Source organism: Orcinus orca, chromosome 19 (assembly GCF_937001465.1).
Source record: "Orcinus orca chromosome 19, mOrcOrc1.1, whole genome shotgun sequence".
Taxonomy (NCBI): domain Eukaryota; kingdom Metazoa; phylum Chordata; class Mammalia; order Artiodactyla; family Delphinidae; genus Orcinus; species Orcinus orca.
In genome coordinates, this window is record NC_064577.1 from 33,464,912 (window position 1) to 33,491,354 (window position 26,443).

At 58.5% G+C, this 26,443-nt stretch overlaps 3 protein-coding genes across 6 annotated transcripts; all 3 read right to left on the reverse strand.

Moving 5' to 3' along the window:
• Positions 1–1,190: 1,190 nt before the first annotated feature.
• Positions 1,191–9,231, reverse strand: MCRIP1 (MAPK regulated corepressor interacting protein 1). 3 transcript variants are annotated; one of them, XM_049702600.1, is made up of 5 exons: positions 9,165–9,231; positions 3,182–3,237; positions 2,984–3,102; positions 2,250–2,351; positions 1,191–2,055 (listed from the first exon to the last, which is right to left on the reverse strand). In XM_049702600.1, the coding sequence occupies exons 2-5, from the start codon at positions 3,187–3,189 to the stop codon at positions 1,991–1,993; spliced, it is 294 nt and encodes a 97-aa protein (XP_049558557.1). In that variant the 5' UTR covers positions 3,190–3,237; positions 9,165–9,231; the 3' UTR covers positions 1,191–1,990. The 3 variants fall into 3 exon arrangements, with proteins under 3 accessions (XP_049558557.1, XP_004275623.1, XP_049558558.1); XM_004275575.4 differs by lacking the exon at positions 9,165–9,231 and adding an exon at positions 8,772–8,996; XM_049702601.1 differs by lacking the exons at positions 1,191–2,055; positions 9,165–9,231 and adding an exon at positions 8,772–9,028 and having other exon boundaries at positions 2,250–2,379.
• A 387-nt stretch (positions 9,232–9,618) lies between these two features.
• On the reverse strand, positions 9,619–10,937 carry PPP1R27 (protein phosphatase 1 regulatory subunit 27). Its single transcript, XM_004275576.3, has 3 exons — positions 10,492–10,937; positions 10,250–10,400; positions 9,619–9,965 (listed from the first exon to the last, which is right to left on the reverse strand). Exons 1-3 carry the CDS (start codon positions 10,934–10,936, stop codon positions 9,842–9,844), a joined length of 720 nt encoding a protein of 239 aa, XP_004275624.2. The 5' UTR covers position 10,937; the 3' UTR covers positions 9,619–9,841.
• Positions 10,938–15,412: 4,475 nt separating this feature from the next.
• P4HB (prolyl 4-hydroxylase subunit beta) lies at positions 15,413–26,196 on the reverse strand. 2 transcript variants are annotated; one of them, XM_049702595.1, is made up of 11 exons: positions 25,986–26,196; positions 24,706–24,912; positions 22,455–22,588; positions 22,183–22,320; positions 18,488–18,592; positions 18,165–18,290; positions 17,784–17,984; positions 17,519–17,639; positions 17,253–17,434; positions 16,939–17,154; positions 15,413–16,311 (listed from the first exon to the last, which is right to left on the reverse strand). In XM_049702595.1, exons 1-10 carry the CDS (start codon positions 26,134–26,136, stop codon positions 16,978–16,980), a joined length of 1,542 nt encoding a protein of 513 aa, XP_049558552.1. In that variant the 5' UTR covers positions 26,137–26,196; the 3' UTR covers positions 15,413–16,311; positions 16,939–16,977. The 2 variants fall into 2 exon arrangements, with proteins under 2 accessions (XP_049558552.1, XP_004275625.1); XM_004275577.3 differs by having other exon boundaries at positions 17,068–17,154; positions 25,986–26,195.
• Positions 26,197–26,443: the final 247 nt, after the last annotated feature.

Sequence of the window (26,443 nt, forward strand, 5' to 3'; positions counted from 1 at the left end):
GTGTGGCCCCATTCCCACCTTCCAGCCCCACAGGAGGGAGGAATGACCTAGAGAGGGCTGGGAGCAAAGTTAAGTCAATTTTTAACCAACGCAGCACGATATTAGACATTCCCCGGTGTGCTGCCAGGGGGCTCCAGCACCCCTTCGGAGAGAGGCCTTTGAACCACCACAGCCCATACCCTCACTTCACATGGGGAAACTGAGGTGGGACAGGAGAGTGACGTGCCCCAGGGCTCACAGCAAGGCCACGACTGCGGTCGCCAGGATGCAGATGCCCAGCCCCGCTGAAGCCTGGTGGCTGAGTGCCCCGTCAAGTGCATCCACCAGGTGACTAATAGCGGCAGCAAGCACTAGCACTGGGCAGCCGCCCAGGAGGCAGGTGCTGAGCTCCACCTGAGGAAACTGATGCTTGGAGACTCAGCAACTTGCTCAATGCCACAAGCGCAGCAGTGGCCTGGCTGGACATCACCCCATCCTTAGTGGTCTAGGACACGCTGGGTGGAGGGCATGTGTGCCTGTGTGCCCACTCAGCCTCTGGCCACAGGTCCCTGCACCCCAGGCAGGCCACGCCCACCCCCTTCCAGCCACAGAGGGGGGCTGCTTGGGTGACCCAGCCCAGCAGGCACGCAAACCCTTGGCAGGATGCCCCACAGGTCCCTGGGGAGCAAATAGGCCTGTGTGGTTACAGGAACTTGGCTCAGGGCCTGGCACCAGCCAGCACCCACTGGCAGCAAGCCATGGCTGCTGCTTATTCCATGAACCATCCTTCCTGCACCCCCATCCCTGGGGAATTCCCCCCAGGAAAAGACACCTCCCAGAGCCACCTGTGGGGCTGCTGGAGCCCCAGAATACTCTAACAGGAAAGGGTGTTCCCAAAATAAATTCCGGTTTGGCCTGTCTGCCAGGGCTATGTCCAGGTTTGAAGGTTGAGTGCACTTGGGGTGCTCTGAGCCCTGCAGCCACTCCTCCATCCGGACAGCAGAGGAGCTGCTCCCCAAGGACCCAGTGTCGCAGAGGGATGTGGGATGTGTTACCTTCCAGGGCCCCCACCTCCACCTCCCACTGCCCCCCAGGAGGCCCAAGGCCCCTGGTGGAGCCCAGGGATCAGACGGAACTTCTGGGCCTGGACCATGACCCTGGATTTCCAGCCCTGTGTGGGCAGCCGAGACAGGGGCCTCACAGACCAAGTGGCCAAGCCAATGCCACCCCGCCTTTATTCACTCGTCCTCAGGTTCCAGTCAGACACTTGGATTTGGAGGGCACAGGAAGACCCTCCCAACTCACCACACAGGGCAGGACCCACTGGGCAGCCTCACCAGCTCAGGCCAGCCCCATGCCCCTTCCCAAGGCGACCTCTTGGAGGGGGCGCCCAGCGGTGTCCCAGGCCCAGGCAGCTGGTGCCGTCCTGAAGCTGACACAGGGAAGGAAGGGGCCAAGCTGGAGAGTGGGGCGAGGGATCAGACACCCCGTGTCCAGGCCAGAGACGCAGCAGGGGCCAGTGGGGGACCCATGCTGGGCATGGGTGCGATCACCCTTGTCCTGCCTCCTGGCCACCTCAGGAGCTAACCCAGCCCAATCCCACCAGCACAAGAGACAACAAAGGCCCCCTCGTCTCCCTCCTGATCCTGGAAGTGGCCAGGGGTAGGGGGGTGGGGAGAGGGGAAGGTGAAGGGAGTCAGGGTCAAGGCCCTGGGGGGCAGGCAGGACCAGGCAGCTCAAAAGAGCCACCTAGGCCCACGGGAGGGCAGGGGCTGGCAGGGCCCAGGCCCTCCTAGTGTTGGGTAGCTTGAGATCCCCCAAGAGGAAAGGAGGGGGCTCAGGGAGGAGGGGCAGGCCTCGGCCATCAATCATGTCCTGGTCCTGGGGTTTTCAGACCACTGGGAGCAAGGCCCCCTCCCCCTCCCAGAAGGTGGGCCCACAGGAGAGGAGGAGGCCAGCAGCAGACTGCACCCAGATCTCCCAGAGGCCAGGGGAGGGGCACCGGCGCGCCTTAGGACTTCTTGGCGTCCTGCGTGTTCCGGCGTTTCAGGTCGCTCAGGTCGATCGGCTTGAAGGCTGCCAGGGGACAGAGCGGTCAGCGGTGGGCGCAGGTGGAGAGGCAGGGTCTGTCCCTCGTCCTGCCCGTCTCTGAAAGCCCTGGGACCCAGCCCACCCTGCCAGGCTGTCTTGGAAGCAGGAAGCAGGTGGGCCTTCCTGCCCCCAGCTCAACCCCCTGGCCGGCCCCTCCCTCCCAGGCCAGCCCCACTCACTCTTCAGGCTGGGGTTAGGGACCTTCTCCACATACTCCTCCACGAGGCCCCGCTCGCTGCCCGACATCTGGCTGCGCAGGTCCCGCTCCACGCCCTGCCAGGCTGCAGGAAGCAGGGGTGGTCAGGGGCTCTAGACCCCCAGGCCTGCAGCATCAGGCAGTCCGGCCCAGTCAGTGTCCAAGCTGGAGGACACCCTCTCCTGACCTTCCCCCCCCAATCAGAGTGGCCCCGCAGGCCCCCTGCCCCCAACTCCCGCTTCACAGCTTTTGGCCCCCTGGCCTAGCCTGCTCTTGACTTGAAGTTGTCCCCAACACATCCCCATTCCCTCGGGGAGCCCTGCCCAGACCATGCCCCTTTCAGCCTCATGGTACCATGACCAGAGCTGCAGTCACAGTGGCATATGAGACTCATTGGGGTACAGCACTTCCTCCAGGCAGGCCCCCCATCTTTCCCGCCTCCTCCATCCCCCTCCTCCTGGCACAAATGTTGTGCACACATGCTCACACACCCCAGCCACACCACTTCCAGGATGCCCCAGGTTTCCCAGGGTGCACTGTCTTCCACGGCCCCCCTCTCCCCAAGCAAACACCACTGGCTCCAAATACTGCCTCTTCTGGGCTGCTCCCTGTCAGGAACACCATAGCACTGACCACCTCCCGTGACCAGAGCTGGGTACCCCCACCTGCCTGGGGCAGGAGGGGCTCAGGGGGCCTGGCTGGGGGCACCCCGTGTACCTTCATAAATGAAGCGCACATTCTCCTCGTGGGCCGGGGTGAAGATCTCGCTGCTGTTGGGGGGAGAGCGGGGGCTACTGTTCCTCTTGCCGTTGTAGACGACTCTGGAGACAGGGGAACTGGGGGAGTCCGGCCAGTGAGGAGGGGCTGGGGGCAGGCCCCTCCCACCTGGAGGCCACTCCACTGCCCAAGACCCACCTGGTCATCGCTGGGGCGTCTGGTCCTCGCACTCCGCTGCCGGATCCCCTCGGCCTCTGGAAGGGAAGCCCACGACACAGGAATGGGACGGAGACCACCCTCTCCAGAAGGGCTCCAGAGATTGGAAGGGCGTGGGGTGCATCTGCCTCTTCCCCTTAGCTGTGGCCTCCCCGCCTTCCAGGAGACAGGGTCTAGCCACAATCCAGCTGGCTAAGGGTGCGGCAGGGTCAGCCAGATGGGGCTGGGCCGGCGACATGCACGAGTCAGAGCAGCATGAGCTCCGAGTGGCCCCGGCACTTGGACCACTGCTGCCTGGGAGCACCTTCCCCAGAGTCAGGCAGCTCTGTTGACATTCCCAGTTCAGGTCTCAGAACACCACTGCCGGCAGAGCGTGGGTCTGTGGGGAAGGCCTGCGGTCGTCCCAGTGCCCTCACTGCCTGCAGGGCCTAGTGTGTCATTTCTGCTGAGCCTCAGTTTCCCATCTGTAAAATGGGGATGTGCTTCCCAATGGTGAGAAGCCCAGCAGAGCCTGCCCAGCTTCCTGGTCCCTGGGGTGTGACGGAAGGGCTGGGGGAGGGCTGTGAGCCTGGAGGAAGTCGCCAGGCCCAACCTAGTGACCGAGACTCTGGGGTGTGTGCTGTTTACAGCCTCTCTCTCAGCCCAGGGGACTATACAGCCCTGGATGGGGGTCTATTTTTAGGCTCACTCTCAAACTGGCCAGTTGGACAATGTGCTCTCTCTGGCTGAGGACACACACCGCAGGTTGAGGAAGCTGGCTGCACAGGGCCAGTCCCAGGCCTGGCCTTGCCCCAGAGCAGGGCAACCCCAGATGCTGGAGGTGTGGGGGGAAAGCCTGGGAAGGGCCTTTGAGCACAAGTGCCTCTCCCACACACCCCTGGAGCTGAGGGGCCCCAGAATGCTTAGAGCATGTAGCCACAGCCCCTCCTGAAGGGCCAGGAGGATGAGACACGGTGGGTACTTCTTCTCTGGCTCCCATGGCCTTTAAACACCCGCACAGGGGAACTTCCCTAGCAGTCCAGTGGTTAAGACACCGTGCTTCCATTGCAGGGGCCTCGGGTTCAATTCCTGGTCGGGGAACTAAGATCACACATGCCACACAGTGCAGATGGGAAAAAAAAAAAAAACACCTGCACAGGTAAACACAGCCCACAGGTTGAGGCAACAACAACAAAAAAGCATAAAGCCAGTTTCCTGGGGCGGCACGTGGAACCCTGTGCCGTCCCAGGGGAGAGGCCCAGCTCCTCACAAAGTGACTTCTTTCCTGGACTCGGGGGATCTCACTGCCCATGGTTCTCCTGCCCAGGCGCCAGCCCCACGAACACCAGAGCACAGAGGGAAAGCCCTCTCTGGCCTGAGGGTGCCGTGGGGACACTCAAAGGGCTCAAGAACACTCAAGTCCCAGGGGGCTGTCGGCAGCAGGGTGAGGTGGGAGGCTCCAATTTCGCAACAGGAGGGAGGTGCCTGGAGGACCAGCCAGCCCCTGACCACTCTAGGCTGGCCCCTCCTGCCCAGGCCCCCTCAGCCCTCCTGCAGTCTGTCCTCTCGGACCTGAGTGGCCACTTCTTCAGGGTACCTGCCTTCCCAGCCTTGCCCATCCCTGGGGCCTCTCCTTCCAGGGTAGCCTTGGCCTCTTCTGGTCACAGCCTCTGGGGGCTGCCTAGCCTTTATGGGCACATGCCTTTGGCCTAGGGCCCCCTGCTCAGTCTCAGGCCCGACTCAGGTGCCAGACCCTCACAGCTCCCGTCGCCCTGCCTGCACACATGCACGTGAACACGTGGCTCTGGGGTTCTCTGGGCACCTACCTGCTCCCCTTGGTCACTGAAGTCCCGAGGCCTGTGCCCCGGACCCCTGGAGCATTCAGTCTCCACAGTGGGCACCCAACCCTCGCTCCCCCCACTGGCTGGGCTTCCCAACCAGAGGCTAGTGTCCCCCATAAACCACGGAGCTGTGCACCTGTCACTGGGCGCCTGCCCATACAGATGTGCTACTTGAGTTACAAGGTTTCTGGTGCCCTGGACAGAGTGGCCGGGAAACACCTCGGCCAGGTGCTGGACACCCTCTCACGTCCTTGGGACTTGAAGGACGAGTAAAATGACTCTTTAAAAAGGAGTCACCGTCTGCCTCTTCTCAATGGGGAAGGTCACACCTAACCAGGTCCATCTTTAATGGCCTGTGTCCTACCAGCTGGCCTTCCTAGATGTGAGGAACCTCTGAGTCCTCTGTCTTCTCCCAGCAGCTCAGCCTCCCTCCAGGGGCCTTTCTCCTCAGAACCTTGTGCTGGCCCTGCCCCACTGAGATCCTGCCACCTGGCGGGACGCAGAGACACCAAGGCTTCTCCTGAGTGTACCAGCAGCTTCCCGAGAGGCCGGGTCCCTGCTGCTCCCCTGAAGACAGAGGGACAGTGAGCTGCACTCGCTCACCTTCATCACCTCCTGGGGCTCCTCCAGGGAGCTGGGCCCCCATGCTGACCCCAAAGGAAATTTCCATGAAAACCCTAACAAACATGCACACCCCATGACAGCTATTCCAGTCCTAGGTGCGTATCCAAGGGAAAGGGCCACGTGGCCACTGAGAGGTGCACCGGGGTGACCAGAGAAGCGGTACTTGTCAGCGCCCAGAGGGTGGAGCCACTGAAAGGGACCAATATACATGGGGCCTGTTTCCACTACAGAAGGTGACAGCCGCGAGCACGAGCCACAGCAACAGTGGGCAAATCATACCACTGATGTTAAAGACAGAAGCCTGGGGACACACGGCTGCTCCAGCAGAGAGGGCCGAGCCACAAAGGCATGGGGGAGGGAGAACAAGGTCAGGGAAGAGATGACCAAAGGGGCAGCTGGACTCAAGGCTAAGACCTGGACGAAGAGGTGACCGCTGGACCAGCATGACAAAATCTCCATCGACCTAGCACAAAGGGTCTCAGTGGAGCGAGGGGAGGAAGTGGGACCATCAGCCACGACTGCCTGTCCCTGGCTGCGAAGCGAGGTGCGAGGCCTGGGCTGACAGTGGCGTGTGGGGTGAAGTGGAGGGAAACCCGAGCACGTTTACTGCCCAGGGAAAGTGCTGAGCAGGGCCACTACAGAGGCCGGTGTGGAGGGGCCAGGTGAATGGCATGCCTGGAAAAGTGCCAGGGACACATAAAAAGGCCCAGCAGGTCACAAGAGTCCCACTGAGGTTGGAGCCTCAAGTCCATCTGGTCAGCAGGGAGGGAGCATCCACTTCCGCAAACATCTCCCTCCCTTTGTTTTCTTTCCGACTTTTGCTCACAGTGATTATCAGGCACAATTATTTCCTCAAGACTGGAGCTCAAAACCTTATCACATTTCCTATATCCCATCAACTCTGAGAAACTTTTTTCCTATTTTAATAGCGTTGAAATTGGGCTGCATCTGGCATTCGCCAGCACAAAGGTTAGCAGCATTTTTCCATTCTCAGCGGACCACGGAGACCCAGCTCACACCACTGAGGTCTTAGATCTGATTATGCAACAAGTCTCCCCTCGGCCCACAGATCTCAAGCCTCCACGCATGTGCTCTTCAGTTACTTCTTCCCATTCCCACCCACCCCTGGTCCAACATCCACTGCTCACCCTCCAACCCCTGTGTCGGGACAGTATCTTGCACTATTCTTCTCCATCCCCGGTACACGTCACGCCAGCATGATCTTCCCAAGACCCACCCTGCCAAGTCACTCCCCACCCGGACACTACCAGGGTCTTCTACTGCCATCAAGCCCTCAGTCTGGCCACAATCTATCTCATCAGGTGTCACCAGCTACTGGGCCCACCCCTCAAACACAGTCTGTGCCTCAGAGCCACCTCTGCTGCTGCCAGCGCCACGGAGAACCATACACTGCCCCCGAGTGTGCTCTGCAGGCCTTGACTGTTGTCCACGGCTGACCAGCCCATAGCAGCCAGCGGGCTGCATGCTCGGCACCTGGCAGGGTCCAGAGCCACTCTGTGAGTGGCGGTCGTCCATCCCTGCTCTGTTGCCCCTGGGCAAGTCTCTTCCCTCTATGGGCCTCAGAATCCCCATCTGAGCCAAAACATTCCCCAAGAATGTTCACCAGGCCTTCCTGCTCAACAGGGACCCAAGTATAGCCACATGAAGCCACCATCTCAAACAAGGTCTCCGTGGCTGCTTATCCAATATGATGGTGGACAGGGCAATCACAGAAGGAATGTATTGTCCAGCTGGGCACTCCTGAGAGTAAAAGGGCTGCTGTTGATTACGAACCGTGAGCCAGGATAGCCCTGGGCAAACTGAATGCAGAGACAGCCCACTCAGGCGTGGTGGAGACCCACAAACGTAGAGTACACTGTGAAGGGGCAGCAGCGCTGCCGGCCACGGTAAACATTTGCCAAGGGCCGATTGTAGGGTGGCCACTGCACTGAGCCAGGTAGGACCCCGATAACCCCCATTTTGGAGGCCTGACAGGTGAAGCAACCTTCCACCCAGCAGAATGGGGTCTGGACCACAAGGGCCTCCCAACCTCTGGGCCTCCAGGGCCACAGCAGTCAGGGCTAGGTCAAGATGGCTCAGCTGGCTTGAGCACCCGAGAGCCTGCCCCCACCCCTGCCTGTACTCCTGGCAGGTTCCTGACCCCTGGCACTGATGTGGTTCTGCTCAGAGACAGGGAGGGAGTCCTCCTGGATGGATCTATGTAGCACCTTGCTCTTCCATGGGAACAAAGGGCTTCAGAGACCTCCTGGGAGGCGCCAAAGCCCAGTCTCCAGGCCCCCAGCCTTGAACTCTTTCCCCACACACAGCCATCTGCCTAAGGACTGGGCGAGATGACACTCTGTGGTCTGGGAAAGTGACAGTGGATATTCTGGAGTTAGAATCAATGACGCAATTGCAGCCACTCTGTGTTCCTTTAGAATTTTTGATAGGTACTCAAATTTTCTTAGACTCCACTTCTCCTTCAATATTCAGTGTTTTGGGGGCTCTCAACAGCCCAGTTTCTACCAATGAGACTTCTAGAAAACGATCTATCACCCAAGCAAGTGCCAGCAGGACACTGTCGTATTAGATGCCAGATGGGCCTGGCAGCCTCTTGAAGTCCCCCAGGCAAAGCCTCTAAGCACTGCACCACCCCTCCCCCACTTTCCTGGGTGTCAACAGCAGCTCCCCTCCCGAGCAACAAACCCCAGTGTGTGCACCCCCTCCCTCCTCACGTGGAAATCTCGCTAGCCCTTCCACTCACCCCAAATCAAGCCTCCTCCTTCAGGACTCAGCTCCTGCCCCCTTCCCTCCCCACCTGCACTCCTCTCTAAAAGCTCTGGACACTCCCCACTGACATCTCAGGGCCTTTGCTCAAAATGTCCTGTCTACCCAAAACTATCGCGCTGGTCCCTGGGGGCCCGGCTAACGACCACCTTCTCTGGGAACTCTCCCTGGGACAGGTCGGGGACATGGCTTGTGCGCCTCCACGTTACCTGAAGTTTCTCACAACCTGGGCTGCTTCTGTAATTGGAAATCTGATGTCTGCGGCCTCCCCGCTGCGGCTCCCGCCCACCCCGGCAGCCCCCGGGGCCCGGTGAGCTCCCCGACGGCAGGCAGCCTCTTACCCGCTTCCCACCCCGCACCCGGCACCGCCCCGCCTGGCTCAGAGGCCAGGAGCTTGGGACAGGCTGGACGGCGGCGGAAGGCGAACCGCGGGAACCCGGCCGGCCGCGCTCAAGGGTCAGGAAGCATCATCAGGGCTGCTCCCCGGACGACTGGGCGGCTGCAGCTTCAGGGGCGGAAAAGGGCGGCCCGCTGCCCCCTCTGAGCCCCGTGCCCAGCGGGCCCTCCCCGCCCCGCCGCGCCCCTCCCTATCCTCCACCACAGCGGGCCGGGCGCCCCACGACCCCGCCCGGGGCCCTCCCCTCGCGGCCGCCGCGCCAGGGCGGGTCCCGGCCGCGCCCGCCCCGCCCCCGCCCCCGCCGCCGCCGCCCCCGCCCCCGCCGCCACCGCCTCACCTCGCCCTCTCAGCCGCCGCTACAGCTGCCAGGGGCCCGGCCGGAAGTGACGCGCACCGGCGCGCACGCGCACGCGCGAGGGCGCCGGCCACGTGACCGCCGGCGTGCAGGGTAGGGGCGGAGGCTGAGGCTGGGGCTGAGGGTCTGGTGTCCGTGGGGTTTGTGGAGTTGGCGGCCGTGGGGGACGGGGGATGGCGCGGACGGGCTCTCGAGGCAGCGGGGTTCTGGGGGGGTCCGGGCCGGCGGGGTCGGGGTCCTGGGACAGGGCCGGGGGGCAGCGGGGTCGACGAACTGCAGGAACTGGCGGTCGGGAGCCGCGGGGCTCTGGCTCCTTGCTCCGGCGCTGCCGGACCCCTAGACCAGAGTGGAGGGCGGGGTCCGCTGACCACAGGAGCAGCCGGAGCCGAAGGACTGGGACGGGCCGGTCCCCAGTAATCAGGCCATCACCACGGGCTTGGGAATCAGGTTTATTGAAAAAGTATAAAGTGTCGCAATAAAAAATTCACCTGGAGGAAAAGCCAGGCCGGGGTCGGGGGGCGAGGGTTGTGCCCAAGTATGGGGTCCTGGCCAGCCTGGGCGGCCCCCAGCCCGGCTGGTGGGGCACTCCTGGCACTTGGGGGAGGTGGGCACCTGACGTCTCCAGGGAAGGCTAGAGCCCTAGGAGGGCGGGGCTGGGCTCAGTCCATCTTAGTCCCTTTGAATAACTCCACCAAGTCCTTGAAGTCAGGGTCAATGAGGTCCGAGGGCAGATCACCATCGTCGTTGGCTGCTTCTCTGTCTGCCCCCAGGGAAATGAGGTACCTGGGTGCAAAGGGCATCCCTGGTTGAGGAAGGGAGGTGGCCTGCGGGATGCTCACCCCTGCCCCAGGGTAGCAGGCTGGGGTTCTGAGGTCCACCTGTTTTTTATTTTTCCAGGTGAGGTGAGGAGGAAGAAACCAGACCCTTTGGAAACTACGGCTGACTTTTGCAGTTTTCTCTTGGGAGGGCAACAGGGCAGAAATGAGATTCCAGAAGCCCTTAGGGTTCTTAGCTACACCAGCAGGGCCACCTTTTGGGGGACCACATCCTGGAAGCCACCCTCTCACCTGGCTATGTCAGGGTACCCATCGCTGCAAGCGATGTGCAGGGGTGTCCAGCCTGTCTCATCTCGCTGATGAATGTCCGCCCCGTATTTGACTAGCAGCTTCACGCACTCCAGGTTTCCAGAAAGCACTGCTTCGTGAAGGGCAGCCAGACCTGAACAGGACAGGAGGGGTCAAGGCTCAGGCCTTCCCCTGCCACCCCACAGACCCTCACTGGCCCTGCCACCCCACAGACCCTCACTCACCTGAGGGGTGGATGGTGTCCAGGGAGACTTTCCGAGCCCGGATGAAGCGCCCCACCTGCTCCAGGTCGCCCTGGCGGATGTGGTCCAAGAACAGGACATCGTTAGGGAAGCGCACACTGCGATCAGCCAGTAGCCTCCGGCGCCGCTGCCTCGGGCTGTAGCGGGCATAGCGGACTGTTCTGCTGGGCATCCTGGCAGCTATGGTGTGGGCCACCCCTGTGGGGACCCTACTGCTTGGGGGAGGAAGGTGCCCCGACCAGAGTGGCGTGCAGGCTCTTCCAGCTGATGATGATCTCCAGCACAGCCACCTCAGTGCTCTCCGTGCTCCTGCTGGCCAGGGCACCTCCTGCTTATATAGGGCCCGCAGAGCTATATAAAGCTGCGCAGTCATGCTTACACCCGAGGGGCTGAAACTGAGCCGCTCCAGCCGTGCCCTCAGGATCATGTTTAGTGGTTCATCTTTCAACCCACCTGTCACTGTTCCTGGCCAAAGGGGTCAGATCCTTCCTGGCCACGCTCCCTGCCCCTCAGCTGGACCTCGAAGGTGCCTGACAGAGGGCAGGAGAGGCGCTAGAAGGGCAGGGCCCATAAGGAAGGCAAACAGGTACCAAGGTCAGGGTCTCCTACAGTCCCGGGAACTTGGGGAGAAGGGCATGATGTGTGGTGAGCACAGCTGCCTCTGCCTCCTGGGAAGGCAAGGGGGCCACCCACACCTGAGGAAGCACAGGACAGGGTCCTGCTGTGGAGAAGGCGGCCCATCCCTACTCATCTCCCTGTCACTTATCACCTTCCATCATGGCTCGTATCACTCTCAGGGCAGTTTTCCCAAAACGTGGGCTTCAGTGGCACTGCCCTGCTTGGAAATCTCCCAGATTAGAATCTAAATGCCTCAGCTCCCACTCAACCCATCCGACCTTACTTTGGGACCACCCCCTAGCCGCCTCCACCCCCAGGTCCTCATTCCCCTCCTTCCCATTCCCCTATATTCCTCCTGGTTCCAGGCTCCTGCTACTTCCGGCCAAGAACACAGGTGCTCACACTCAACATGGTATCTAGTCTGCTACCCAAGGACCGTGATGCCATAGCTGTCACGTCCTGGGCTGTGTGTGCCCTCTGCACCTGACCTAGAGCATACTTACCTGTAGGAGTACAACCAGCGGAATTGTGAGATATCCCAGCAGGCTGGGCCAGCACTGGCTGCCTTCAGTGCGGCGGCCGAGGTCCGAGGTGGGGCTCAGGCTTCAGTGCGAGACAAGAGCCAATGGATGGACGCGCACAGGAGACACGCCCTGGGAGCAGAGCTGGGCCTGTGGGGTCCACACAGTCCCCGCAGCATCTGAAGCTGGCCATATTGCTCTTCCAGGGCTGCTGTAATGAAGTACCAGACTGGGGGTCTCAAACAATAGTTCTGGAGATCAAGATCAAGCTGCCGGCAGGGCTGTTTCCTTCCCAGGGAGAATCTGCTCCAGGCCCATCTCCTGGCTTCTGGTGGCAAGTCGTTGACGTTCACTGGCCTGTAGACGTATCACCCATCTCCACCTTCGTGTTCACATGGTGCTGTCCCGGAGTAGGTGTCTGTGTCCAAATTTCCCCTTTTAATAAGGAGATCAGCCATTGGATTAGGGCCCACGCTACTCTAGTATGACCTCATCTTAAGCAATCATATCTGCAACAACTCCACTTCCAAATAAGGTCACACGCTGGGGTATTGGGGGTTAACACTTCAAAACATGAATATTGGGGTGGGGTGCGGTTCAGCCCCTAACGTTGGCAAGATCCTCCGGGCAGTCACTGAAGGCCTGGATGCTGACAGAACCACGGATAGTCAGCGCTCTGTATGGGGGGGGCAGGGACTTGGGCACCGGAAGTCCTTGCATCACCAGGCTGATCTTGATCCAACAAAATCAAATCAACAAATGCATCAGCACCCTAGGTGCAAAGCCTTGGGCCAAATGCTGCTGAGGATAGGCCACTGCCCACGGTGGGCTCCCTGCCCTGACAGGGTTTCTCTGCCTGCCTTGTTGCCACTAATGTTACATGGGAAACTCCACCTGACTCAGGCCCTGCAGGGGCCTGGAGGGAGGGGTGGTTCCCAGTGTTCCTGCATTTCAGGCTCAGAGTATGATGCTGGGTGGCCCTAACTCTTGGTCACTTGGGAGGAACTGGGTACAGTTTCTTCCGGCTTGTTTACACGAAGCCCAGAGACAAAGTCCTATGCTGTACACAGAGACAGAACTTTCCTTTGATGTGAAGATTGCCTTTTCTGATGTTGTGGAAAGTTCTGTCTGCCTGCCCTGCTCAGAGGATCAAATGAAAGAACTCCGATGAAGCTGCCACCAACAACATGTTTTTTCCCACCAGTGACAGGCCTTAGGCCAGGCAGGGCAAACCATCAGGGTGGGTCTCTTGGCGACCCCAAGAGCGACCCTCCCGCTCTATCCTGCTAGAGGCAAGCTGAGAGAGCTCAGGATCTCGGCTTTGGGGTTTCTGTTTGGATGTCTGGATCCAAGAAGGGACAGATGCCTGAAAGTCATTCTGTTCAGGACATGGGCAGCACGTCCTCAAAGCCATGGACACGGCCTACAGCAACTCACTCAGAAGCCTTTCGGCAGAAGCCAGCCATGAGCAGTCTAACCTGCTCTTCACACAACCACACCAGCACCAAACCTGTATTTACACAGCTTTGCCCCTGAGCCTCTGCCCGTGTGAACTTCTCAAGTGACCTGGTTTGCACAACTTTCAGGTTCTGCCTTCTGGAGAACTAAAGCAAGTGAAACATTCAGGGCAAAACTCTTACTTTGAAAAGTCCAAGGAAACTCAACTAGCAAAGCTTTGCATCTAGCAGAAAACAAGCCAGGGGCCTGGAGGGGAGTCTGTGCAGGGCCCACTCAGCTGCCTCCTGGCAGGTGCAGAAGCCAGACCTCGAGGGTCCGGTACACAGGCCCAGCAGTTGCTTTTTAGTTCCAGGCCAATAGCTTCCTACCAGCTGGACAGAGGAAGAGAGAGATTGGGACACCCCAGGCTGTTAAGCCTTGACTGCCTACCCCATAGCCTGCAAAGTTACTTCGCTAATCCACCAGCGTTGCCGGGTTTGGGACTCCAACCACCATGTCCCAGCAAACCCAGACCCAGGAATGTGCTAATCAGCTGCCTGGGCAAAAGGGGAAAGGTATCGGTGACTCACTCCCCCTCCCAGGAGCACATGACGGCCCTGTTCCGGGCAGCGACACCTGGTCCCAAGCTTTCTATGCGGAGGGCCAGGCTCCACACAGCTGGTCTGCAGGGTCACCCACGCCTGTCACGGGGCATAGCCCACCCCTTGCAGCTGTGACTCCTGACAGCCCTGCTCTCAGCCCACCCTGGGTTCCCTCCTCTGGAAACCACGCGCATAACCCTGGGGAACCCGCTCACGTTTAGGAGGGCAGAGCTGACATCTCCCCAGCGATCTCCCACAGAAGCTCCAAGTGCCCGAGCTCACTCTTTCACAGATACACATCTCATTGTGTCAGCACAGCCGAGGCACAACACACACAGACCCTGGAGCAGCCCTGGCACAGACCACCTGAGAACCAGGGAAGGGAGTCCGGCCGTGGGCTGAGCTGGGGAGCGGTACCTGGATGCCAGAGCGTGTGGACAAGCCGGGGCTTGGTTGGTGCTGCCAAGGGTGCTAACACCAGGTTCTCCCTGGACACCAGCTGTGTACCACACGCCCAGGTGAGAGGCAGGAGCAGTCCTGGGGTTTGTGAGGGCGAGAGCAGACACCTGGGCCTCTGGCTGGAGCGTAGCTGCGGTCATGGGGGAAATGACACACCCACCTCCCCATGGGCCGAGACCACAAAGGGAACCACATTCACAGCAAGTCTCATGGTCACGTCTGCTGGAACTGCCTCTGCCACCTCCAAGGTCCCAGCAGCATCAGAACTGGGGGCTGGGAATCAGGAAATGCATGCACACTTCCTACACCAGGCAGCAAGTTGGAGGGACCGCTGGAGCACGTGGAGCGACAGGCCAGGCTCCTCGGAGACCTAGCCACATTTAGTCTGTCCTTGACCTCCCTAAGTGGACTGGATCTCCACCTGTTCCCTCCAATAACGTCATCAACAGCCCTGCTGTCCTACCTGTGGCTACAGATGTGTGCACAGAGCAACAGACGGGAAGCCCCGGGCTGGGCAGGGCTGTTCTGGCCGGGGGACAGACACCCATCTGAGCCCGGCTGGCCCCCTGTGGGTCTCCCACTCAGAGCTCTCCCCAAGGCCCAAGAGGTGTCACCAATCCACGCTCAGGTGCCATCAGCCCAACACTGCAGCCAGGCTGGCAGCTTTTGAGTTTGTGGGGAAAAAAAATCAATCGAGATACTCTTCCCTATGTAAACTATGAGTAAGCAGGGGTTCTAGAAGTCAAATTACATCTTAAAAATAGAGATTTGCAACTTTAACTCCAGATTCTTTTCTACATGAAGGTTTGGTGATGAGCACAGCATTCTTGAAGTCTGAACGCCCCTGATTTCTCATCAGAAGCTGCAGTGGTTCCAGACAGCGGTGGGGAGGGGCCGCTCCCCACCTGAGGGTTAAGGTTAGAGCCACGCGTCCCTGACCATCACGTCCTGACATGGCACATGGGGAGAATCCATGTTGTGACCACTGGATGCCCACGGCGGGTAAAGCTGCCGAACTGCGTCACAGGTAAGCCAGCCTGACGGCACAGGAACAGGGCCAAGAGGCAGCCCTCACCCCGTCATGATGGTGACAGCTCCGCACACTGTGCCCACAGGATTTGTGCACGCTTCTGCGTCTCTGCTGCGTTCCAAGAAAGAGATGTCTCGACAAGAGCGGCCCCCACCAAGCCCACCTCCTCTCCCGAGAAACCTGGAATTCCAGCCCCACTCCCCGTGCCTGGAGGTTGTAAGGCAGAGGCAACAACAGGCAGAAAATTTCAATTTTATTTGGCCAATGTGTCCAATTCCAATATTGTGGTAGAAATGCCTGAAGAACTGTCAACATGTGATTCGGCTCAAGCAAGCATCCTTGGCCGTCTCCCAGCCTGGAACGGAGGGTCCTGGTTCTGCCTGGTGCAGGCCTCAGGCCACCCTGGATGTCACAGAGCAACAAGGACCCTGGCTTGGGGAAGGAGGGGGCTGCAGCTGCACCCTCCAGTCATGGGGGGGGCCCCTGTGACAGAAACCTGAAGTCACCATTTAACCAAACGATGCAGGAGCCACGCTCCACCATGGCAACACCGCATGAGGTGAGGGACCTGTCCAGACCGGCCTGGTCCTGCCCCACACAGGGGACAGGAGTCCCAGGGAGGCCTGGCCAAGGTGGAACAGACGCCCTGACTTCCAAAAACATCTAAAAATCCCACAGATGGAATTTTTTTTTTAAAGTGATAGTATAAACCTAACAGGAATGAGACATTGCCAGCATGAGATTCCAAAACATTTTAGCGGGCACTCTGGACAGAACCATGTACAAAAAAGTACATCACAATTTAAAAAAAAGGCCCACCAAGATGGGCTGGGCTGGCCTGGAAATAAACCCCTTTCCAAAAGTTGAAAAGCAAAGGAAGACGGGTTTAGATTTACACGTGTGTTAGAGTGAAGTGTGGCTTCAAAAAAGTTCCCTGCATTTCCGATCGACGCTCCCTCTCCGGGAGGGTCTGTGGGCGTCCGGAGGCTGTGCTGCTGGGTGTGCAGCCCACTGGGAGGTGCCGGGTTTGGGTGCCCAGGTCTGGTTTTCTGTGTTACAGTTCATCTTTCACAGCTTTTTGATCATCGTCTTCCTCCAGATCAGGCTCTTCTGCTTCTTCGAGGTCTTCTAGATCCTGGGACGGAGGATGAAAAGGAAGGGAAATGAGAGGTCCAGGCCAAGCTGGCATGCTGAGGCCCCCACACCCATGCCAAGTACGCCAGGGACCAGCTGGCCACTCGGGCACAAGCAGCCAACTTTGGTCTCTGTGAGCAGATGTGCGTATATGTGGGGTGCGCTTCCCGAGGAGAGCGAGGCACGGGGACTTCTGCCCACAAGACAGGGGGGAAGCAGAGCTGGTGCTGTGGCAGCCCAGCCCACGCCATCCAGCAGGTGAGCGCAGGGGCTGCCCCAGCGTGAAGACCAAGCAGGGAACTGCTGGTGTGTAACATCCACCCCTGTAGCCCTAGAGTCTGAGAGGCCAGTGGCAGCCCATGAACCACAGCGGCACAAACGGCCCTGGCACTCCTCACCTGCCCCCGCCCCCCAGCAGGTCTGCCCCCTGGTCCCACATCCCCGCACTTCCGCTTCCGGGCGGGCCCTGCGGCCTCAGCTGACCATTCCCTTCACCACGCCCACCCTGCCACACCCTCCTGGCCTGGCACTTCTGATGTCCCCTCCACTACCCCCAGGTGACCCTCGCTGATGTGGACAGGCCTGAGCTCACACCCAGCAGAGCACCTCAGCTCGACAGGGAACGTACCAGACGAGCCTGAGAAGATTCCTGAGCAAACACTGGCACCTAAAAACCCTCGCAACACCCCTGTATAGTGCTACCCGGCAGCACTGAGAAAGCATGTCCCATGGGCGGCAGGGTCCGGTGACCACCTACATCATCATCCCCGGCTCCGTCCTGGCCGCCGCTCTCCAGGAACTTCTTAAAACCGTCCAGTGTCCGCTCCCCATTGTAGTCGATGACCTGTGGGGAGGGGAATGAGATGCGGGAAGCGGTCCTACCTGACAGCCCCCCACCGCCCCTGCACACCCTTCCCACCCAGCCCCCGATGGCGGGCGCACCATCCTGTCGGCGCTGGCGGGGAAGAACTTGAGCGTGGGGAAGCTGTGCACTTTCACCGCCTCCACCTCATTGGCTGTGGAGTCCATCTTGGCAATGATGACGTTCTCGTGGTCCTTATACGTCTCTCCCAGCTTATCCCAGATGGGGGCCAGCTGCTTGCAGTGACCGCACCACGGGGCGTCTGAAAGAGAGCCGTTCTGAGTCTTGCTCGGCCGGAAAGTACACTGCCCCACCGAGCCCTGAGGAGCTGGAGGGCCTCACTTACAGAACTCCACAAAGACGTTCTTTTTCTCATCAAAAGCGACCTCTTCGAAGTTCTTCCCAACGAGCACTTTGACAGGCTGCTTGTCCCAGTCATCAGGCAGCTCCTGGCTCATCAGGTGGGGCTAGAGGGCAGGTAGAGCAGGGTCAGGCATGCGCGGTCACCCAGGGACCCCTCCGCTGCCTAGCTGCTTCCAGAGCCTCAGGAGGAGGTGCGCCCCCAGGATCCTCAGCAGTACCCCCAGCCCACCCCCAGACACGGCCTATACCTTGATCTTGCCCTCCAAGAAGCGGTGGCAGAACTCGGTGATCTTCTCTGCCGTCAGCTCGTCCGACTCTGGCTTGTACTTGGTCATCTCCTCCTCCAGCGTGATGAGGCGCACGGCCGGGCACTCCTCCTTCTTCAGGCCGAAGAACTCCAGGATGCGCTGGTTGTCAGCATGGTCGCTATCGATGAAGATAAACAGGATCTTGGGGGAGAAAAGGCACGCTGACGGCACTGTAGGACAAGGGCTCCCTCTGCCTCCCTGCTGCCCACTCCCAACAGCTGGGACCCCGAGACTAAACAGGCTGTCCTGAGGCAGGAAGAACACTCTGGACCAGCCTTCAACCTGGGGCCGAGCCACCCGCAGGCCACCGGGAGTGCTCACCTTGCCCTTGAAGCTCTCGGCAGCTTTTTTGAAGTTGCTCAGCTTTCCCTCGTAGTCGGACACGCTCTTCGGCAGGAACAGCAGGATGTGTGTCTTAATTTCCCCTCCGAAGATCTTCGGGGCTGTCTGTGTTAGAAACGCAAGTTACTTGGTCTGAGTCACAAACCAAACTGTTGACACAGGCTATTCTCTCAATGGCCCCAATGCCACCACAAGCCTGGACAACAGCAGGGGCTCTGCAAGTGGGGGTCCCCACGACCGTACATCATGACCCCCTGAAACCTCCCCCCACCAGGTGCAGGACCAGCAGCACAGAGCCACACCTGCTCAGTGAACTCGATGACCAGGGGTAACTGGTTGTGCTTGATGAAGTCCAGAAGTTTCTCCTTGGTGACCTCCCCCTCAAAGTTGTTCCGGCCTTCATCAAACTGTGGAGAGAGAAAGGTGTGGATGCCGAGGCTCTCCACAAAGCCCCCTATTGCCCCGGCTGGCCCGACTTGGCCAGGAACGCAGTCTGCAGCATTTTCCTGTCTGGGTTTTGAGCACAGTTGGGGGCAGGACCCACGTGCCTCCATCCAAAGCAAAACCAGGTGACGGCTGCAGGGACATAACCTCTGGGCAACCAGGCAACAGTGAGGTCACTAGGAGCGCACGCAGGCTCCCCACGAACACTGGCAGGCAGCCTCCCACGTGCCAGGATGGCAGCAGCTGACCCAGACCCTGCCCCGACATGTTCCTGACAAGCCAAGAGAACCCCACGTCCTGGGTGCCAGAGGACTGCCTCATTGCCAAGTCCCTAAAACTGCAGCTCTCCCAGTGCGGGCCTCACCCCTGTGGGTCCAAGGCCCTCCCAGGGTGGATGCAAGGTCAGAGTGATTTTCACAATCATGCTCAGACGGCAGGTGCCTTGTCACCCTTTCCCCCCGGAGTGTGCAGTACAGTGTGACATTACGTCAGACTAAAGGCAAACAGGAGAACCCAGCTGTCTTCTGTTTGGGCAGACATTAGAGACCAGCAGAAATCTAAAATACCACTCTTACCCCTAAGATGTTGTTGTTGGGGAAAAATTAATTTTCACAAAAATATCTTTTTTTTGGCTGCACCATCTAGCTTGTGGGATCTTAGTTCCCCAACCAGAGATTGAACCCAGGCCCTCTGCAGTGAAAGTGCGGATTCCTAACCACTAGACCGCCAGGGAATTCCCCCAAAATGTCATTTTTTTTTTTTTTCCAAAATGTCATTTTTGATAACATGTTAACATTTATTACTGTTACTTCAGAATGAACAAGTTATTTGTTTTTTTTTTCAATTTCTCAGTTCTAACTTCTAACACTTCTAACACAATAAAAATGAATAGGTGTAATACACACACACAAAAGCTCTGGGAACTCCAGTAACCTGTTAAGAGTTTCAAAGTCCTGAGGCCACGAAGGGCGAGGGCTGCCGCTGCAGAGCCGCGAGATGCGGCCCTGCTCTGGATGGGGATGGCAGACACAGCTCCTCGTGAGGAAGGCTGAGCTGTGCCTTGGCCTGTCCAGCAGGTCAGTGAGCCTCCCATCACCCCTGTGAACTCAAATGGGACTTGGAGAGAAAAACCACTCACCTTCCTTTCCGGGTCATTTCCCTCTGTGTTTTCCTAAAGTAACTTCCAGAAAAGCAGGTGGCCACTTCCCACTCCCACTGCACTTATGTAGGGCCTGACACATGGCTTGATCACAACACGTGCTGCTAAGTAGGACCACACGGAGGGCCAGGAGCAGGGAGCTGAAGCCTGCTCTGCCTTCCCCACACCCGCAAAGGGAAGGTGCAGAGAAATAGGAAGGAAATGGAGGCGAGAGGCTGGCCTGGCCATGGCTGGGCACCATCAGGCATAAAATGGAGCCCCCAATAGAGGCAAATAGGCCGCCATCTCCACTCCTCCAAAACTGCCGTGCCTCTGTTGGGACGCAGTCTTCGAGGTAATATTGCCATGTCACACTACGTTCGGTGTCTGCTTTGGTAAAAACCAAACAGCCAGCTGCAGGAGGCCTGGGGTCCTGGGCAAAGGCCACCCCTCCAGACCACAATGCGAATGTCACGAACAGGCCCCACAGCCACGCTTAAGCCCCCAGCTTCAAAGATGAAAAAGAAAAACAAAGTAAACACCAAACAAAGACACAGGATGGTCAGCTCTCAAACCAGTGGTCCAAGTTCCAAAGACCTGGAACCCAGCTGACCTGGGACCCAAGCTGGGAATCTCGGGCTCAAGTTCTGCTGGAGCCCCACCCTCGCCATCCTCTCTCTCAAGTGGCAGCTGGACGTTCCTGGGAGCCCCATCCCGCTCTCGAGGCTGCCCACTGGAAGACCCAGCTAACTCTGAGGAACTAGGCGAACAGCCTGAAGGAAGGGGAACAAGTAACGGCAGAGAATGGGGACCACAGGCCGGGCAGGAATCTGCATCTTCTTCCTCTCATCTGTGGAGCTGTCTGACCCCCCAATACAAAGCCTGTGGGCTCTGCCAGGCTCTTCCTCACAGCTGCCCAAGGAAGCCATGCCGTTCCAGCACAGTCACCGGAAGCAAACGAGTGCAAGACGGTATGCCCGCCCACTGGCACTAGACCTGAGGGGGTCGGCTGTGCCCAGCCTGCGTGAACACCAAAGACTTGAGGCCAAGAACAGATGAGCTACCGTGACTACAGTGTTTGCCGAACAAGGAACAATCGTGCTAACCTTCAAGGACATATGATCACCAAAACCATCGATCCAGTGTGACAAATGCCACTCCAGATCTCAAGGATAATGGAAAAGAACTGTGTGGACCAAGCTGATGAAAGGGGATTTGCAAGCTCTACAGGCCTGAGTCTCCCAGTCCCTCACCCAGAACTGCAGGGTGAGCCCAGGACCTTCGTTCCACTCAATTCCATCCAACTCGGCAGGGTTTTTTCCTAATCAGCTGTTAATTACAGTTTCCTGGGCGCTTTTGGGAAGACAATCGACTAATTTAGCAATTCTATTCCCTTTAGGGGACATCATGAGGATGTCTACTAAGAAAAGAGAGCATATATAATGCCTTGAGTTCTTTCGAAAAAGGGGCTTCAGACAGAGCTGAAAGCAAGCTGCCCCAGAACCCTGTGCAGCTGGGAGGCCCCGCCCCATGCTCCCCACCCCCAGGCGCTGGAGGCTCAGCGGTGCCCCACCGGGAGTGCACACACAGTGGGGGGTCAGCCCCCCAAACACTGCGTCCTTTCTGACCACTCGATTTACAACTTTGCTGTAACACTACTTCTAACTACCTTCTAACCCTGGGGACAAAACAGGACAGGAGTCAAAGGCCCAGCCCCACCCCCACAGCCTTCCCTCCTCCACTCAGCACCCAGTCCAGGGACAGCTGTGTCCCAAGAGCATGGGTGCTCAGCCACTGTCTGCTGGCTAAGATAAAAGAGAGACCCCCATCGCCCACTCGGGTAATGCCTGCACACACCCATCTCAGCTGTGTCCTAGCAAGAGCGCAGAGCGGTTAAAAGACACACGGAAGGAATAACAGACATGGGGCTGGGAGAGCCTGGAGGAGCCCGAGGGAGCCCTGGGGCCAGGCTCTACCAACAGGGTGGGAACACATGCCACTAATACTCCAGAGTGGAAACAAACAGGAGTGACAGCTGCACAACATCGCAAATGTAATTAATGCCGCTGAATCCTATACTTAAAAGTGGTTAAAATGCCAAACTTTGGTACAGGTATCACCACAGCTTTCCTTTAACAAGCTAACACTCCGAAGCCGCCTGGCTTCCATAGAACACTGCACCGGGGCCACCACAGAAGCTGGAACAAAGGGCCCACAGCTGAAGGGCTGAAGGCCACTGTTTAAGAGGCTCCTACAACCTGACGTTGCAAAATGGGCCCTGATAACAGGTGGGCCTCAGTCCAGCAGCCAGCGCCGCCCGGGCAAGGTCCTCGAAGGCAACACCAGCCCTGCAGCACAGCACCGCAACTACCCACGGGGGGGGCGGGAGGGGGACGCTGCCCGAGGGCCACTCACCTTCTTAAAGAGGACAACCCCGTCCTTGTCCAGCTGGTATTTGGAGAACATGTCACTGTTGGATGTGATCCCGAAGGGGATGTCATCGGTGGCTTCTGCTGCCAGTAAGAACTGCTTGGCAGACTCCGACTCCACGTCCTGGAGAGGAGAAACAGAGGTGGCTGCCACCACAACACTGAGAACCCCTGCCCTGGTCAGCAACAGGGCAGACTGTGGTGCCCAGGCCACAGCAGGAGGAAGGAAGACCCGGGATGAAGTTCCAAAGTCTCTACCTTAAAGAAGCCGATGACTGCCACCTCGCTGGACTCCACCAAGGCCTCCGCGGCAGCCGCGTCAGACAGCGTGCTGGCAGCAGGACCTGTGCGCTTCTTCAGCCAGTTCACGATATCGTCGGCTTCTCTGCCAGCTGCACCCAAACACATGCAGGGTCCACTTGAAACCAGGGGTGCGCCCACCCTCCCCGCCCATCCTTATCCGACCTCTCTGCCAAAACCAGAGCAAAACATCCTCTTGCCACAGAAAAGGCATCTTGTCTACATACCTGCCCAAATTCCAGGGCTAAAAAGGATTTTCCGAGTATATGGGAGACTGTGGTTGTGTTTAAAGGAGGAAAAGGCAGTGGTTACCTCTGGATAATAGATTACAAGTCATTTTTTTCCACTAATACCTTTGCATCTTGTAAATTTTCCTTGACATTTAAATTCATTAAACACACGTGCACTTTCCCCCCAGTGGTCTCACACTAGGCTTCATCTTAATCAGAGATGTGGTAGGATTGGAAGAAAGGGCTGGTTAGCAAGTCAGCCTCAAGGCCAGCTTTCCCCTGCGAAAGCGGGCTGGGCTCTACCACCTCGTGCGCCAAGGTTGGTCAGGTGTCCTCGCCCCGCATGCCTCCTGGACTGACAGGAGGAAGAGATCAGCCCATGCACACCACCCAAGCAGATAAAACGAAAAGGAAGAAAACCGCTCCTCCTGAGACTGAGGCTAGTTACCCTTTTTCCCCTCATAGGGTGCAACTACCTGGTCCAGCCTGGAAAGGGTTGCCAAATCTCATGTTTAAAAGAACTCTGCCTTAGGGACTTCCCTGGTGGTCCAATGGGTAAGACTCCACGCTCCCAACGCAGGGGGCCCGAGTTCGATCCCGGGTCAGGGAACTGGTTCCCGCATGCCGCAACTAAGACCCGGCACAGCCAAAATAGATAAATAAAATATTTTTTAAAAAATAGCTTTAGGGGGCTTCCCTGGTGGCACAGTGGTTGAGGGTCCGCCTGCCGATGCAGGGGACGCGGGTTCATGCCTCGATCCGGGAAGATCCCACATGCCGCGGAGCGGCTGGGCCCGTGAGCCATGGCCGCTGAGCCTGCGCGTCTGGAGCCTGTGCTCCGTAACAGGAGAGGCCACAACAGTGAGAGGTCCGCGTACCGCAAAAAAAAAAAAAAAAAAAATAGCTTTAGGACTTCCCTGGTGGCACAGTGGTTAAGAATCTGCCTGCCGATGCAGGGGACACGGGTTTGATCCCTGGTCTGGGACGATCCCACATGCCGTGGAGCCACTAAGCCCACAAGCCACAACTACTAAAGCCTGCGTGCCTAGAGCCCGTGCTCCGCAACAAGAGAAGCCATCACAATGAGAAGCCTGTGCACCGCAACGAAGAGTAGCCCCCGCTTGCTGCAACTAGAGAAAGCCCGCGCACAGCAACGAAGACCCAACACAGCCACAAATAGATAAGTATTTTTAAAAAAGAAACAAAACACTTAAGATAAATCTTTAAAAAATAGCTTAAAAAAAAAAAGCATTCTGCAGAGAATAAGTGAAAGCTGTGCTACCAGTTACAGGTGGAGTCAGAAAGAGTTGTCTCATCTACAAAGCCTTAGTGTTAGTGACGGGATCATGGTAACTCTGCATAAGGCACTTCCATTCCAAAAGTGAACATAAGTAAAAGTGGGAGCAATGAAACAGCAGCCTACTGAGAAGACCAGAGCTGCTGACATCAGAACTAACAAGATGTGCTGCTCTAAAGGATTCTAGCAGATAAGCCACAGAACCTGTTTTACAGACAAAAGATTCTCCGCTGTCACTGGTACCGACCAGGCTACACAGGGGAGGCGGCCGAGCAGCGACTGAGGGCCTGTGCCGCAGACGAAGCCGGGCACGGATTCAAGCTCTGCCACGACCGGCACGAGCCCCAGACCGGTACCCACGGATCTCCGCTTGCCCCTCCTCTGTGAAAGGCCCTTGCTCCCGCCTTGGTGGCAGGCACACCAGAGAGCCAGCAAAGGCGGACGTGTTGCTCCATTTGCTCAGCCTCCCCCCACTTGCTGGTCAACCTTAGGACAAGCCTCAGCCTACTAGCCACCCCCCTGGGATGACCCTCTCCACTTGAGAGGTTCAGGAATGAGAGAATGTTCCTCACACAACCCTCAGAGTCTGAACTAGACCTAGAATGGGTTCAAGAATGGGTTCTCCTCCACGCCTCTTATCTTCAAGAACTGCAGGCAATGAAAGGACGTGCCGCGGTCACACCTGTGTACTCTTTGGGGGACGCCGTGTCTCCGTTCTTGAAGAACTTGATGGTAGGGTAGCCACGGACGCCATACTGCTGGGCCAAGTCAGACTCTTCAGTAGCATCCACCTTGGCCAGTCTGATCTCAGAACCTTCTGCCTTCAGCTTCCCAGCTGCTTTGGCATACTCCGGGGCCAGAGCCTTGCAGTGGCCACACCATGGGGCATCTGGGAGAGAAAGCAAGACCTAGAAGGCAGCACCAACCCACTCCACTGCCTCCCCTCCCTTCTCCTTTGCTACTTCCCTCCATAAAATCCTTATCTTTGAACCAAGATAACCCCTCTGAACCCACAGGTTGAGCTGATAGCTTGGTTCTCTTGGGCAATATCCGATAGAGGCCGTGAATGACAAACCACCAGCCCCACTCTGCTTTGTCTTCAATGATTAGCAACTTCCTACTACCTGCAGGCGATCAGGGCAGTTGAGTCCCCGGAATTTCCCTTTAGGAACCAAAGAAGTTAGGCAGCTAAAGCCACGGCAGCCGTGTACTCGGTGAGACTAATCATGAGTACAAGACTCACATCTAACACGAGCTCTTTAGACTCTCTCTGAACTCAGGTTAGCAGCTGTCTTAGGCCTAAGATTTCCCCCTGAAATAGTCAGGGCTCAAACACTTATGGACACAAAGGTTTTGGATTCTGGTTGGCAACACTGTTAATCAGAAGACAGCTGTTCCCGGTGGAAGGTGGTGTGGTCAGGGGCAGTGTTTTCTGGGAACTGGTCCAGGCAAGCAATTAGGGGACTGGACCCTGCGTGGTCCTTCGTAGTTGTAGCAGCTTACACAGTCGACCCTGTTTTACTTAGGCTATTCAAGACATCCTGCCATGTGGACCTCAGGCATAAAAGCACATTCAAGCTGTCTGCCCTTGGTCACCCTCAGGGTCCAGCTGGGCAGGAGGGATACCCCCAAGACACGGGCAGCGCACGGACGCTGACAGGTCTGTGGGCTGTTTCCGCTTAAGGATGTGCCTCTCCAGGGGCTAGGAGTCAGCGCATCCATGGGGTGGCCGGAAAGCTGACAGCCCTTTAGACCCCCAACCCACCTCTGGCGGGGCCGGGGGAGGGAGGGTGGGGAGGGGCGCCCAGGACCCCTGCGCCCCCCCACCCTCCAGCCCCCCTCCGTCCCTCTGTCCCCCCGGTGCTCCTGCACCCCTGGCCCCTCCTCTGTCCCCACTCCGTCCCCACGCCGCGGTGACGGCGAGGCCCGGCCCGGACGGACGGACAAGCGGGCGGCACTCACAGAACTCCACCAGCAGGTACTTGTGGGCCGCCAGCGCCTCGTCGAAGTTGCCCTTATGGAGCACCAGGACGTGGTCCTCCTCGTCGGGGGCGCCGGCGCCCGCGCGGACTAGCGCGGCCAGGGCCAGGCAGAGCAGAGCACGGCGTAGCATGTCGAAACGATCTCCGCGCTCCTGTCGGCGCCGCCAGGACAGCAGGCCACAAGAGCGCGCACTGCCCGCCCCGCCCTTATAACTCAGGCCGCAGAGCGCGCGCCCGCCCGCGCCCACCTCCGATTGGCCGGTGGGCTGCGGGGCCCGCCTCCGCCGCTCTCGCATTGGGCGTCCACACTGGCCACGGCCCCGGATTCGGAATCGCTACGGGCACCTCCCTCGCCCTCGCCCAGGATTGGCCAAGGAGCTCGCGCTCGCACTCTTTCCCGGCCTCTCATTGGCTCCTGACGGAGAACTTTCTCTCCCT